General features: G+C 43.3%; 2 protein-coding genes across 2 annotated transcripts; one reads left to right on the forward strand and one right to left on the reverse strand.

Moving 5' to 3' along the window:
• Nucleotides 1–1,479: 1,479 nt before the first annotated feature.
• Nucleotides 1,480–9,884, forward strand: LOC108033213 (nucleolar protein dao-5). Its single transcript, XM_017107468.3, has 3 exons — nt 1,480–1,692; nt 8,023–8,531; nt 9,298–9,884. Exons 1-3 carry the CDS (start codon nt 1,676–1,678, stop codon nt 9,444–9,446), a joined length of 675 nt encoding a protein of 224 aa, XP_016962957.1. The 5' UTR covers nt 1,480–1,675; the 3' UTR covers nt 9,447–9,884.
• A 606-nt stretch (nt 9,885–10,490) lies between these two features.
• Nucleotides 10,491–15,001, reverse strand: LOC108033171 (serine/threonine-protein kinase PAK mbt). The gene is made up of 4 exons (XM_050888368.1): nt 14,759–15,001; nt 13,383–14,677; nt 13,050–13,321; nt 10,491–11,813 (listed from the first exon to the last, which is right to left on the reverse strand). The coding sequence occupies exons 2-4, from the start codon at nt 14,551–14,553 to the stop codon at nt 11,337–11,339; spliced, it is 1,920 nt and encodes a 639-aa protein (XP_050744325.1). The 5' UTR covers nt 14,554–14,677; nt 14,759–15,001; the 3' UTR covers nt 10,491–11,336.
• Between the last annotated feature and the right edge of the window lie 580 nt (nt 15,002–15,581).

Here is a 15,581-nt window from a genome sequence, read left to right on the forward strand (position 1 = left end):
CACTCTCTGCCAGCATAGATCGCATGGCCACACGGAGAAAAAGCGGATACTTGCTGGCCTAACATCACTTTGATATGCAAATAGTGGCTATAGGTTTTGGATTTACATTGGCATCGGAAGGCCTCCGAATATGGATTCTAGTGGGTTCTGTACTCTATATGGAGGAAAGTGAAACCCAGCTGAGGTCGAAATAGTGCCACAGAACAAAGGTGTCACTTGCGCACTTTAAACAAGACAACAGTCTTTAAAAGAAAGTTATGGGTTCCAAAAGCCAAGTTAACGAAGCTCTTAAAGTACAGCTTATATGTAGAACTATGTTTATTTTAATACAACTATTTTCTGATGAGTGAGATTATTTATTATTATTTACATCTTAGTTCAAAATTATAGTAAAATAACCTGAAGATGCATAGCTGAAATATGGAAATCATTTTTTAAAATCCTTGTTCAGCAAAAAATTATTTAACCAGCTATGTTATGTTTGAAAATTGTTTGATATTTAATTCTATAAAGAAAATCCATATAATCCATATAAAGCATTGAAAAATTCATGTTTAAGTAAACTTGTGGGATATTCAAAAAGAAAATCTATACATTTTACGCACAGGGCTCAAGAGTTCGCGTTAATAATGCAAGGCTTTTCAAGATTAATATTCTAATTTGTTTGTGCCTAGGAATCTGAAGATTTCCCGTGAATATTTAAAAAAAATATTTAGATCAAGGTTTTATTGAATTGAACTTATGCATGTTACTCGAAGGGCTCAAGAATTCACGTAGGTAGCTTACAATCACATCATGTTGTAGTTTGTCTTTGTCTTAAGAACCTGAAGAATTCGCGTGCATATTTTATCATATTGAATTTGTGCATGTACGCAGAGGGCTCAAGAATTCACCTGGATAGTTTAGAACTTTTTGAAACTAAGGTCGCATTTCTTTTTGCCCTAAGAATCTATGAAATTAGTGTGAATATTTTTAAAACATTTTAAGATTAGGGTCATATCATTTGGCATTTTTTTCCGTGCTGAGATATATATTTAAATAATAGAAGCCGTATGTAATGAAGAATCTGAAGAATTCGCGTGCATGTCTTTATGAATTTGTAAAGTAAAAAAATACTATTTAGTTTTTCTCTGCGCATTGGAATATATTAAATAAATGAAAATCGCATGCATTTTGGGAAAGTGCCTCAAAAATTCGCGGTCGACTCCTAAACATTTGTAGATAAATACACATACTTCATCGAATTTTCTTTCTGTGCAGGGCAGAGCTTTGAGCAGTGGTGGATGGGCGAGGGCGAGGGCGGAGGCGGAGGATGAGGAGTGGGGGCAGCAGGAGGAGGCGGTGGCCACGGGCGGGAGGTGCAGGCGGCTCGGCTAGGGCGGTCTGAACCTGTTGCTCGGCCGCTGCCGCAGTCTCCGTCGAAGCCGCCGTCGCTGCCACAAAACATTGGATGGCCGTAGGTTAACTGTGTGCACACGGCATAAGTAACGTTCAGTCTGCCTCTAGAAGTCGATCGTGATCGTGGCCAGTCAGTTCCGCTCGCTAGCACAAGCCGCAGCCCTCGTCCCCCCAAGAAATAGCAATACCAGTGTTTTTTTTCTAGTTTAAGTTTAAGACGCGCGCGCTCCGAGTTCTCAATTCCCGCACAGCAAACACACACACAAGACGAGACAAAATGAAGTACTTCAACATGTGAGTGATCCCTAAGTATAGAAAGCACTAGGACTATTTTTTTAACTGTATGAAGTGTCGGTCAGAGGGCAAGAACTATTTTTTTAAGTGGTGCACTGCACACTCAGGTACTCCGAAAGTAAAGAAAGAAAGTTCCAGTGCCCAAGGGAGACTTGATATTGTATTATTTCAGCATCTTAGCAATTTCATTCAGTATCAAATGCCTGGCAATAGTAGTAAGGCCTCAAATTTCTCTGGCAAACATGGCAACTTAGTTGCCAACTGTCGAAATGCATTGGCAATCGCTGCAGGTTGACTTGCAACCTTTTTGGGGCACGACCACATGCAGGTGTAAGCTCGGCTTAATGCCAATTTGAACTTTAACTGCGGCAAACTGGAACTGCAACGCCAAATGCCAAAGTTTGGTCATGACGAGCATGGCGGCGATGATGAAGTTGTCGCGGCGCCCGAGGCTCTGGCATTTCGCCGGCAAAGAAATGGCAAATGTTAAAGCTGCTCAGGCCGCTCAGCCTGGGGGCGAATGCGGGGCGGCCCAAGGTCAGCGGCGGCTCGTCCCTAGGCCCTGCCCCTCGGCACTCTGCCCAATAGAGCACCGCCGCCCGCCGCCCCAACCGAAGTGTGCTGGATTAATTACCGCGGCTGTCTTATAAATTAACGGTTGCACTTTTAATGCCAGCTGACGGACAGAGCGCATATCTGGCTGCATTTACCGCCGCATAAATGCAATACCGCTCGCCTGGGTGTACGAGATGTGTGTTAATCGGCGCGCTGCATGCGGGAATTAATCACCCCAGATCGCCGCGATCGAGGCGCCTGGCTGACGGCTAAAAGCAGGATTTTCTCTCCATCACGCATTGCATAATGGCTGCATTTAGGTAGGCACAAAACCAGAGGAGAGCTCCGAGAGCTCCGAGAGATTCGCGAGATTCAACAGCCAAGATTCAAGGACTTTCGCGCTCCAAATTGGCAATGAGTGGACCAGTGTGTGTGCGCGATTCGCTGCACTTCAAGGCGGGCGCGAAACGTAAACACCGCTCTGGGCCAAATCAAAAGACTTAGGCGGCGAACTCGATCGATTTGGCAGGCAGCCAGCGCCTAGCGGACACCTTACTGGGCCAACTGGCGGCGACACACAATGCACCGTTATTGAACCCACTTGCCGCAGGCCACTTGGCTTTTTCGCCTCAACTACAGGCCACCCCGCCCCCGAAGCTGGTCCCACACGGCAGCAATAAAGGCGGCTCAATCGGGCTGAATTCGAATTTGAATCCGATTCGGTGTCGAGTGTGCACGTTCCGGCCCGTAATGGGTGGCTGTGCACATGCCACGGGGGCAGGAGGCGGGGGCCGGTGGCAGGTGGCAGGTGGCAAGGGGAGGGGACGCGCAATGAGGGCGCCTGGGCAATTAGAAAACGTGCGCGGATTAACTGGGGCAGGTGTCGCCTCTGACGGGGAGGACTGACGGATCAAGATCAGCACTTTGGTGGAATCTACACACTACGGTCTCTTGGAGAACTTAAAAACAGGGGTGGCTCATGGTCAAAAGTATGTAATAAGAAGTCGAAATAAGAGTTTCTTACAGTCAAAAAAATAGGTGGAAATATCAACCTACCTACCAAACAACTAACTTTAAACTAGAGTTCCTTAGTCAAAAATAAAAAAAAACTTAAATAAAAGTTCTTTAAGTTGAACCTAAAAAAAGCTTTAAATAGGAGTAATATTCAAATGATACTCTCTCAAATTTAAGTAATCTAAAATATATACATCAAAAATATTTTATAATGTAACATTGTTACATTTCAAATCAAATTAATTAAATTCCATGAGGCTAGTGTCATATGACCTAAAGAAATCCTTATTTCACAATGTAAAATTCACAATTTCAAGAGTATCTAATAAACATTTTTTTTAATTCTTCTAAATTTGGTATGTGTATTCTTTGGAATCCTATATAAAAACTTGAAACAATATTGTATATTTTGTCCAGGGAAAAGTATATTTAAATGCGTGTACTTAGAATTCAAATTCCCTAGTTATAAATATATGTTTAACTTCAAAGTCACATTTTTGAAACTAGACACTATTACAATATATTTAAAAACATTTTTCAAACCTAATTTTTTGCTTAGCTCTACCAAATAAAAATTGCATTTCAATAATATTGATAAAAAAACAATAATTATTTTACAATAAAACGTATTTAAACTCATCAAATGTTTTTTTTTAATTCATTTTTAAATTAAATTAATTAGACAGGAAAACAAGAGGCCTTATTTAAATTTAATTTATGAATTTATGAATGAAACGTATTAGTATACAATGAAATGCTTATTAGTTCAAACGATTATTTTATTTTATACTTAAAAAGAAGCCAAACGTCTTATCGTGACTAAACGAAAACCTAAATGAAAAATAAGCATAAATATGCATCGAACTTCCGGTATTTAAATTTGTTAAGTGTTTTGGCCGCTCGAGGTGGAGGTTCCACGCCGGCTTTCATTTCCATATCCGCAGTAGGCCCAATGACGCCATCCCATTAAGTCGAAATGGACCATGAGCCAAAGGTAAAATAAAATACAAAAGTGGCCAAAAACAAAGGCAAAAAAGAACGAAGTCAAACAAAAGCGAAATGAAGTGAAATAAATTAAAGCCCAACCAATGTGTTGACCAAGCTCTCAAAGAGGATGAAGACGACGGTGATGACGGGGACGATGAGGCTGCATTAAACAAGTGGTTCCGCCTGCCCCACGAAGTTCTCGCCAACGCGATGCTTATCATAAATTCGCAACTAATGTCGGCTTATATAACCGGCTGGCACCAGACCAGGCCTTACTAACAGGCCCACGGCTAGAAATGTGCCAGGTACCTGTGCCCGAGTCCACCCGGCGGTTGGTTGTGGGTGTGGAGCGCGGCTGCGGCTGCGGCTGCGACTGGCACTGGGACTGGCCCGGCTGCGATTGTTCCGGCGAGAAACCGGTTGCGAAGAAGCTCGGGCACGGGCCCTAGCCAAATGTCAGGCCCAGGCTAGGTTCGCCTGGAAACCAGCGCTTGGAGACACTTCTTTCGGGGCTTGAACGAAGCACCTCACTTGAAAAATCCCAAGTAGAGTTTATGAATGTGTGAAAAAATCCTCTTGAGATCTTGAAATCTCTCCATTGAATTTTCTTATTTATAAACTGGCGTAGGATTTAATGCAGGATAGTTTCTTAAATTCGATAGCAGCCACATTTAAATGATTGAAACATATATTTTTATTTAATCTTAGGCCCTATCTAATTTTGGCTTCTAAAAAATATTGTAAACAATTAGGCACCACTGAAAATCGTATTTAAAAAAAGAGAGATTTCACATAAAATTCAACGTATTTTTAAAAAGCTCAAATGTGTGAAACAAAGATGTTTAACTTTATAATTGTTTATCTTATAATCTCTTACAATTGATTAAAAATGTTCCTTTTTCCTGTTCTCAAACCATTATGGAATATTGAAGAATATCTTTTTCAGACTATTAAACATCTGAAATGCCGATATAGGGTTCTAAAAGATATCTTAAAAAACATAATCATAAACATAAAAATAATGATCAGTATTACCGTCAGCAATACGAAATGTTGATAGAAATTATTTAACTCACATTTATTTAAAAATAGATTCTATTTGGAAAGATTTCAAAGATAAATATACTTTTTTATAGGAAAATAATTTTAAAAAATTATATATATTTTATTTATATTTTTAAAGAATGACTTAACATTCACAAGCGATAAACTCAGCTTTTTGTGCATAGTGCTCAACGAAAACCCAAAGAAAAAACCATTTCTTCAAAGGAAAGGAGGGTAAACGATGGCATACAGGGAAACCGTGGCTGTAAAAGCAAAATGGCCTAAACGTGAGCTATTAAAGACGCAAGACCTATTGATAGGGCGTAGAGCGGGGGACTAACCCCCTTTGCGAGCCTGGCAGGGCACGCCCCTGCCCGGGGGCAATGGGTTTGAGCCACTGGGAAGTTGCAGATGCCAGGCACGCACCCACAAGTTGGGCCCACGCCTTTCACCTCTGCCGGTTGCGTAATCGCCGCTCAACTGGGCCATCCCCAGCCATGTCTCCGTGCTTAGGAGGCATCCGAGCCAAGGCGAGCCAATTGGCTGACCCCAAAAGCGAGCAAGTAGCCATCGGAGAAATGCAGCGCCGATGAATGCAAAGTGGGGGAGCAATAAAACGCAGGCACGGCCAGATAGATATGGTAATAAAATGGAAATGAACCGCGGTGCTGGCTAAAAATAAAGCCTGGCTTGCGCATTTTACCGTTATTAGCCAACTGCAGTGCGAGCGCGCACTTAAATTTATTCTGGCGCGCCGCTGGCTGCCAACTGGTTTGCCACTCGGCTGCCGACTGCCGACCGCCTTTTGCATAAGCACCTGTTTCCTTGGCCACTCCCCCCGCCCCACGCCCCACGCCCCACCAGCCCCAACCCCCTCTCCAGACCGCCCCCTTTCCAACAACAACAACCACACACACTGGACCTCAGCGCTGCCTAGGAAAGAATTTCAAAACGAGTTCGCTGCCTAAGTCTTTTGTTTTGCATAAAATACGAGCAGTTGACTCACTGCAACAACAAGAAATAGGAGGAAAAAACGCAAAGCGGAGCAGCATTCATTCGCGTTCGAATTTGGCATTAAGGCGAATCCATATCCATATCCACATCGAAGTCGAAATCGAAATCGAAATCGAAATCGAAAGTGAACAAACCCGTTTGCCTGACCTTTACACATTAATATCTGTTAGCACATCTCCTGCTCCGTCGGCGAGCGACATAAAAACAGAAGAAAAAACCAACAAATCTCACAGGAAAACCGAGTGGCCACCACTTTTTGCTTAAGTTGCAGTAAAAAACGCGGCTTCCGTTTCAGTAAACGATTGTACGTCGTTGAAATACCAACATTTATGGGTTCGTTTATAAGCGACATCGTTAAACACAGACTTAAATACAATCCGAACATAAAACACAATGTAGTATTTATTTATGATATTTGGAAGGTTCTTTTGTCGTATTTTGATACGTTTTTTGATTGAGAATCTTAATTTGTCAACTTTATATGTGTAAAAATATGTAGTTTATGAAAAATATATTGTGAATTCATGCTATCTTTTATTTTTTGCAAATTCTTTGCTGTTTAATAAAACTATATTTTAAATACATTTTTTTTTTATTTCCTTAGTGCAGAAGTATGTAGTTTTTATACATATATGTATTGAAACAACATGCTTTTTTATACTTATTTCATACTTTTTTATATTTATTGAAAATATTTTAAAAATATATTGTAAATATATTGTTTCATATATTTTTTGAAATTTCTACATTGCTTAAAAATACTTTTTTTTAATTTTTAAAGTTTAGAAATATTTATTTTATAAAGAAATATATTCTAAATATATTGTTGGAATTTTGTAATTCTAGAAATATATAGTTTATTTAAATACAATTTTGTATAAAATTTTTTAAAATTTGTAGAAATTTGTAGCTTGCTTAGACTTATATTTTCTATTTCTTTTAATTTCCCAAGTGTTTCCGCCAGCATATCTCACTGTATATAGGGGCGGGTACACATTTATCTACACAATATTTACGACTTCAGGTTCTGTATTGTATAACCCGTCCAACCAGACCTGCCTGATCGCCCAAGACTGGGTTCGGCTGGAAGTCACGAGGATTAGATGCGTGTTAGCGACAACCTTGCCCCGGGGATTCACCACACCGAATCCCGTCCAAAAATCACTGGGCAACCGGCCATTGGATCCCTTCACTTTCGTTAATTCAAGTTGGAGTACATTGTAAATTCGTATTGGGTCTTGGTAAATCAAGTTTTTCCAGTAAATTCTGGCAATTAATGAAACATTGTTCGTATAACGACATGCATTTGGACTTTTATGCCAATTACCCAGTTTTGATTTATGTAAAATTTGAATATTCAAGCACTTAATCAAAATTTAAAGGGGCTTAATGCTCTGCCTTACTTTCCCAAAGGACTGACTGACAGACTAGCAAGAGCAATACGCTTCATTAGCATTTAAATAAAGGTCTGGAAACCTTCAGACTCAAAACCAAAAGCTCCGTTTACTCCGGAAGTCTCTTGGAATTAATCAACACATTCGTTAGAGTGTCTGAAATCTCTAGAAAGGCTCAATGCAACGTGTCTAGCCAGAAAAAAATTGTCAGTATCATTTGCAAGTAAATGAAAGCAATGTTGGAGGGATACTGCTACCCATGATTTAGTACTACCCATTTATTAAATACTAATTCATTTTCGATATTAATTGCACCCCACAGCTGCCTGCTCTTCATCGTGTGCGTCCTGTGCTACGGCCTGGTGTCCGCCCAGGAGGAGGCCGGACCCGTGTCGCCGGCGAAGAGGATCTCCCTGCGCCGCCCCGTCGGGAAGGCGGCCAAGGTGACCACCACGACGACGCCGGCGCCAGCACCGGCGGATGCCGGCGGCGAGGGCGAGGAGTACGACGAGGAGGCCGGCGAGCACGGCGACCACGGCGAGGAGGGCGACGAGGCGGCCTTCGCCAGCTCCACCACGACCACCACCACGGAGGCGCCCAAGAAGGTCGGCCCGGTCATCCGGCCGTTCCGCTCCAACGACGACTTCCTCAACTCGCTGAAGCGCCGCCAGGCGAACGCCAAGAAGCACCGCGCCGAGAAGCCCCCGAGTCCCAGCAAGCCGTCCAAGAAGAGCGAGGAGTCCCACTCCGGCGAGCAGGAGGAGCCGGCCTCCGCGCCAGCACCCGCCCCCGCCGCCAGTCCCGCCAAGGGCTACAAGGGCAACTCTGCATGTAAGTTGGGCTGGGATTGCGGATTCAGAAAGTACTATTTATAAATCTTAATTTATTTAGATAATCCTCAAAACAAAACATAGAATTTAGGAAATTATTGAAATATTACTTGTTTATTTAAATTGAATGCTTTGTGTTTTCATGTTTCTAATTGAATAAAATTAAAAACAATATATTTTTTAATTGATAACATTTTTGGTAATATTTTTAAAATAAATATAACGTTTTTAATTACATAAAATTAAAAACTATAAAATATTGATACTTTTTTTATTGTTTTAAATTGTTAATATTTGTCAGAAATAATTTACTCATTTAAAATCATTAAATGCTTATATCTCTTAATTATATTAAATTTAAAAAAATACTTCTGCTGGCTAACATGTCGAATGAGTAGTAATTAGTACCATTTTTTTGTTTTTAAATATAAATGGTAGCTTTAAAAAATTTTAGGATTATTTAAATATGTATTAATTTCATGTGTAGACGTTGGATTATACGTGATGCTTAGTTTGTTTAAAAATGTTTTTTCTTAAATATAATAAATTTTCAATTTTACTTGATCAGCTAAAAAAGATTTCTTCATAAAATCTTAATTACCAATAAGGTTTTATTCAGAAAATGTAAAGAACAGATGGGTTTAAACTTGATTTCACCTACAATCTCAAGTATTTTTATTAGCAATGAAAGGGCTATCATATATTTTTGGGTATGTTAGGATAAAACAAACCAAGTTCCGTACTAAAGTCTCGTATTTCTCCCCCAGTGAGCCGTCGCAAGCTGTCGAAGCCCGCCAAGGCGACGCCCGTGGAGGCGGTGGAGGACGCCGCCGCCGAGGAGTCGGAGCAGCAGCAGAAGGAGGAGTCGAAGCCCAAGCGCCCCATCGGTCGCCTGGCCCTGCGGAAGCGCAACTAAGCGGGATCGGGATCGGGATCGGGATCGAATTCGGGATCAGGAACACCGGGTCCCAGGCCAAGTCGCCCCTCCCGCTCTCCATGCCACAAACCCCCTCCTCGCCAACCCATCAATTCATATGGCTAGCTATGTGGCAGCCCGACGTGCCCTTTAGTTCTTAGTTCGCAATTGATTTTTTGTGTATGTAATATATTTGTAATTTTATGTTCTAAACAAAAACACGCGCACACACACGCAACACTCACTCAATCACCACCCACGACCACGACCACGACCACGCCCACAATCCAGAGCCAGCCCCATCCTCCATGTCCGCGCCGGATACCCCTATATGTTTCGCGAATATATAGACGGCTATTTGCACGGGCACAATTATGTATTCTTCACAACCATCAATCAAACAATCAATCAACCAGTAATAAAAACAACAAAATCGAACACTAGCTGTTTCCATTGATATAATGTTTCAACTGAAAAACCAGAGAAGTATAAAGTACTATGCTAGCGTTAAGAGTTACAACTTCTTCTTCCCTTAGCACAGGCGGCTTGGGGGCTAGGGGTTTCCAACCTGAGGAGGAAATCTTTGGCTCACCTATTTCTAGCCACATCCCAAATTTTATATCAATCAAGCAAATACTATAGTCACTACATCAAAAAGCAGACATTATAATATTTGACCTATATCTACATATTCAAAAGATCAGTCTAATTTATAGAATATTATTACCTATGGATGATGAAAGATGATATATCAATGTACTGAAGCAATATATAATAATTAAATAATGTTATTATATCATTTTACTCTAAAAGATGAGTTAATATTATGTTATTATATATGGATTGGAATAAACATGATCATTCAAGAAGCCAGAATCAATCAATATTAAAATACATTATACATATAAATATGTTTACAAATGGTTTGGAATAACATTGATATCCAGAAACAATAGATTTGTTTAATAATTACAATAGCACTTCCCTCTTACTGCTTAAAACGATCCATATGTCATCCAATCGGTTATTAAAACAACGACATCGAACATTTTTGCATTTCGGTTTATTCATTAATTAATAATTACACGGGTTAAATCAAAAAACAGAACAAAGAATGTAAGCTAAACGATCTAAAAGATATTTTCGAAATCGGGAATGTGTTTAAATGTACGTATATGTCCGGAGCGTTAACATTTCACACGGTCATATGTCAATGTTCATCAGACGCTTTAGAGTGGGGCCTAATAAGTTATACGTCTAATAAAAATATGTCCAAAATTTAATATGCTTCTCCAGCGCGCTTTCCATCTCCTTCTCTCTCGCTCACCGCCCGCGCGCATCCGTCTCTTTTCGATTCACACCTTCGTTGTTTTCGCTTTGCTTAGGCTTAGGTTTGTTTTTATAAAAAATATATGTGTATATATATATCGAGTTTTAACATTATCTCTTAGCGTTTACATAATATATATTCGAACAATGTTTTATGGGCTTGTTAAAAAAAATCAAACACACATGCACACACAAATTAATATTGACAAGAAGAGAGCAAAATGCAGAAATAATTATACATAATGGTAAATGATGGTGGTCCTCGGGGCGGATAAATGCTACATTTATATCGATTCTTGGAGGCGATTGAAAGGCACATTGCATTCTCTTCTGGAACGGCAGTGGGAATGTGACGGGATATGGGTTCGGATATGGTATGTGGGAGAGTGGCTAAAATGTGGGTGCGCTGGCTTAAATGACTTTACAACGTTTCGAGGGATTAAGTACAGTTGCCAAACTGAATGTTAATACTAGAATTTCATAAATGGATGCCCACGTAGGGTCGTCGGGGACCGTTGTCAGTGGGCTGGGGGATTGGTTAGGGCTTCCTCTGTCCTCCATCTACGGATGGTGTCTTGCGTTCCGCATCAAGGGCACCAGCAGCGATGGCGGCCCCGCCTGGCGCAGGAAAGGATGGGCCAGCAGCTCCGCGGCCGTGGCTCGCTGCGCCGGATCCCGCACCAGCATTCGGTCCAGGAAGGATTGCAGGCGCGGCGACACCTTGTGGGCATTCTTCAGGTTGGGCGGCTGCATGTCACGTATGCGGCGCATCGCCTGCAGCGGCGGTTCGTTGAAGAACGGCGGCTCGCCGTCCACCATCTCGATGACCATGATGCCCAGCGACCAGATGTCCACCTCGGGGCCGTAGGGCAGGCGTGAGATGACCTCCGGCGACATCCAGTACGGCGTGCCCACCAGACTTTTGCGCTTGGGCAGCTCCTGGGATACCTGGGCGCAGAAGCCAAAGTCGGAGAGCTTCACCCGTCCATCGGCGGCCAGCAGAATGGAGTCCGACTTGATGTCGCGGTGGATGACGCCCTGTTCGCCAATCGGAAGCGCAGAAAGAGCCGAAGAGAAGGGAAATTGGTTAAAAGTGCTCACAGTTTGCGGTTTTCCCCCACCCCTTTCTCCGCCATGCCCTTTCTCCCAGACACTTATCGCATTACACGAGCCAACGTGGGACAAAAATGCACAAAAGAAACCAGCCCGGCCCTGTGACGCCCAAAAAGAATGCCCTTCCCACGGGAACTGGTGCTGCTCTTCGCTAGAAAGTACACCTAACTGGTTCTAGTTCTAATTTCGTTAAAATAGTTCAAATCAAGCCTGTTTTCGATCCCTATTATGGGGCCTTTTTGGGTTTAAATGTTCTAGAGAGCGAATATATATAATATTCTACCATTTGAATTTTAATATTGGTGAAATATCAAATTTAAATCGTTCACTTTTATATAAATCATAAAGAAGATATCCAATTTAAACTTTTCTACAGCTTGCTTCGAATTCAGGTCTTCAAAAAGCAATATTAAATGGTTTTCCTAATTATTTACCATATTCATTTATAGTTTAATCGTTATTAAACATTTACTATCTTAAAAACCCTACTTCAACTGAGTAAAACTCATGAAATTATTAAGAGAAATTAATATCTAAACATAAGTAACGTTAAAAAACAACATAATTCAAAAAGACATTGCTAACTTTTAAACAAATAACAAAAATATATTATTTAATTCAGACTATTCTGCATCTTGTTTCCAATTCTGGGCAGAAAAATTTTTCATAAAAATGGTTCTCCTAAGTATTTACTATATTAATTCGTAGATTACACTTTTCCAAACAATCATCATCTTAAAAAACCTACTACTATTGACTAAAACTCAAGAATAAATTCATATCTAAGCTAATTTCTATTAAAGAAACCTACTTTCAACAAGAAATCTAAGCTGCCTATACGAAAAACCTACTACAGTACCATGAAAGCCTCTCTTTTGGGGTAGGGCATGCACGTGCGATTTCACCCGGCACTTTGGGCGGCTGATTGCCCCACTGTGCGGTGGCAACGACGAGTGCTTTTGCTGGTGACAACATTTAGAAATTGAAACCAAAGCCACGCGAAAGCAGAGGGCGAAGAAAGCGCCGCAAATGGCAAGCCAATGGCACAAAGAATCGCATGGCGAGTACAGGCAGGGCCCAGTGCTCTTGGCCAGACAATGGCGAGGAGAGGGCAGCGGGAATGGGCGGCGGGTACTGGGCAGTGTCATGCTGGTCACGCACCTGTGAGTGCAAATAGGCCAAAGCCTTCAAGCACTGCTTGCAGACGGTGGCTATCTGCTCCTCGTCCATCCGCGAGTGGGTGACAATGTCGGTGAGGGCGCCGCCCTCGAGGTACTCCATCACCACCCAGAGCTCGTCGTTGACCAGAAAGCTGGAGTATGTCTCCACGATATTGGGATGATGGTAGTCGCGCATGATGACCACCTCATTGAAGAGCAGCTCGCGCCGCTGCTGTTTGCGCAGGTCCATCTTCTTCACGGCCACCTGGCGACCTGGCAAAGCAAAACCATTAAATCAATCGCTAGTTAGGATTTCTTTGGGGTGTGTTCTCACCTGTCGATTTGTCCGTGGCAATGCATACAGTGCCCGTGGAGCCCTCGCCTATTTTGTTGAAATGGTCGAGGTTCTCGCGCGGATCGCCGGCGGAAACCACCATTTGCAGGGCGGCACGGAACTGTTCGTGCGTCAGGCGCTGGTCCTGCTTTGGCTGACCACCCGCTCCGCCCGCCTGCTGGGCGGCACTGCTGGCTCCGCCGCTGGAGCTGGAGGCCCGGGAAGCCGACTTGGCCAGGTGCTGGTGGGGATGCGGATGCTGGTGCGGATGGGCATGTGGATGCAGGGGGTTTTGGTTCTGATCGCCGCCCTGTTTGGCCTGCTGCTGCTGCTGTTGCTGCTGCTGCTGATGGTTTGTGGGATACATGGGAGGATAGCTGCCGCTGTTGCCATTGTTCGTGTGCGAGTGATTGGATCGCGTGCCGCTGGCCACCGAACCCACGGGCGAGGTCTGCTGCTGCTGCTGCTGGTGCTGGGGAATGGAGCCGCCGGATGGCGGGGCCAGATTGCTGCGATACTGCTGCAGGTTGGTCTGATCCGTGCGCACGGCCAGCGGGCCAGTGGCTCCATTGGCATGCGCATGCTGACTGGTGTAGAGCAGGGCGGGATGGCCACCAGGATTGGGGGGCTTGAAGGCGCCACCGCCTCCTCCGCCGCCTGCTGTCGGAGGACCCTCCTCCTCAGGCACCGATGGCGGTACATTGGCCACTCGGCGAACCCGCGGCGGACTGGAGCTCCTCAGCGAATTGGACCTGGCCACATGCGAGGTCTTGGGCAGTATGATGCCGCCCGCCTCGGGTGGCATCATCATGCCGGGGCCATGGTTCATCAGGGAAAGCGAGCCGGGGGCCATGGGATTCATCGGCGCCATGGAGCCCATCATCATGGTGCTGCTGCTGTTGAGCGACGTGGTGTCCGCCTTGTTGTTGTTGTGGTGCGGACGCACAATGGTCTTGAGGTCGAGGATCTCGGTGGGCGTGATCTCGGAGGGATCGACGAGGGGCAGCGGGCGGTTGGAGGACTTGAGGATCTGGTTGTTGCCCACAATGGAGGCCCACTGGAGGGGCAGGCCCACGTATTTGTTCTCCCGCTTGTCGAAGCCCGTGTGGACGCGGTGCTCGAAGTTGCTGGGCATCGAGATCAGCGGTTTCTTTTTCTTCTTCGAGAACATCTTCAGCGACGACTCCGTGGATTTCCCGTGCTCCAAATTTCTGCCTGTTTGCCGCCCTTTTCTCTCACTCTTCTCCGCTTCGCTCCCGCTCTCTCCCTTTTATTTATTTTCTTATTTCTCGACTCTGGAAAATGCACAAACAACAAACGATGGCAACGGCACAACAACAACAGCAAAAACCTCTTCCCGATCCGATCTCACTCACACACACAGACGCATGCACGGACACGGGCACGCACACTCGCACATAGCAGCGGACGCGACTGGAAACTGCGCTTGGTCTGGTGTGTCCAAATGGGAGTCCGCAACCGATATACCAGGCGCTCCAGTGGTCAGCACATATCGCCCTCGAGGCGACAGCACGAGCGATTCGGGGAGCAAAAATATAAACTTAGGGAAATAATTGCCGATGCCAGAAATAGAGGTGGTGTTTATTTTATCGTGACTGCTGGCGATGGAACTGCAGTCGATGGTTATCGGTATCGCCTATCGCTGTGGGCTGTTCGAGCGCCTATCGCTCGGTGTGTGGTGAGTTATCCGGTGGTGAATTGGCTTTTCAAATGTGGTACTTTAGCAGTTTTACTTAGTCCAATTTCAAACTTTATTTAAATACTATCCACGAAATTTCCAAAGTATGTATCCCAAGCAAAGTTTATATAATGGTTATATTATCCGTGGTGAATTGAAAATATAACTACATTAGAATTTTTCCTACAGAACTATCTTTATTTATGCACCCCAGAACTCAACTCGGTCTGTGGTGAGTTACCGTTTAATGAATTTGCTTTTCAAATTTTATGTTTAAGCTAATCTGTATTTCATCTTGGGGTTTAGATATATATTATTATATATATATTCCATGGAAAATGGAACTTCCTATTTAACCAGCAACAAACTCAACTCGGTCTATGGTGATTTTACCATTGGTTTATTGGCTTTTCCCATTTTTTTTATCAAACATATGATCTCCAAGTTTAATTTCTTAAATTTCAAACTATAATAAATATACCCAAGGAATTTCCATATTT

This window comes from Drosophila biarmipes, chromosome X (genome assembly GCF_025231255.1).
Source record: "Drosophila biarmipes strain raj3 chromosome X, RU_DBia_V1.1, whole genome shotgun sequence".
Classification (NCBI taxonomy): domain Eukaryota; kingdom Metazoa; phylum Arthropoda; class Insecta; order Diptera; family Drosophilidae; genus Drosophila; species Drosophila biarmipes.

Coding starts and splice junctions, on each gene's coding strand:
- LOC108033213 (XM_017107468.3), top strand. Junction 8,532..9,297: donor CTACAAGGGCAACTCTGCAT/GTAAGTTGGGCT, acceptor TTTCTCCCCCAG/TGAGCCGTCGCAAGCTGTCG.
- LOC108033171 (XM_050888368.1), bottom strand. CDS start 14,553: ATGTTCTCGAAGAAGAAAAAGAAACCGCTGATCTCGATGCCCAGCAAC. Junction 13,322..13,382: donor TGCCACGGACAAATCGACAG/GTGAGAACACAC, acceptor TTGCTTTGCCAG/GTCGCCAGGTGGCCGTGAAG. Junction 11,814..13,049: donor TGGCCTATTTGCACTCACAG/GTGCGTGACCAG, acceptor ATTGGCGAACAG/GGCGTCATCCACCGCGACAT.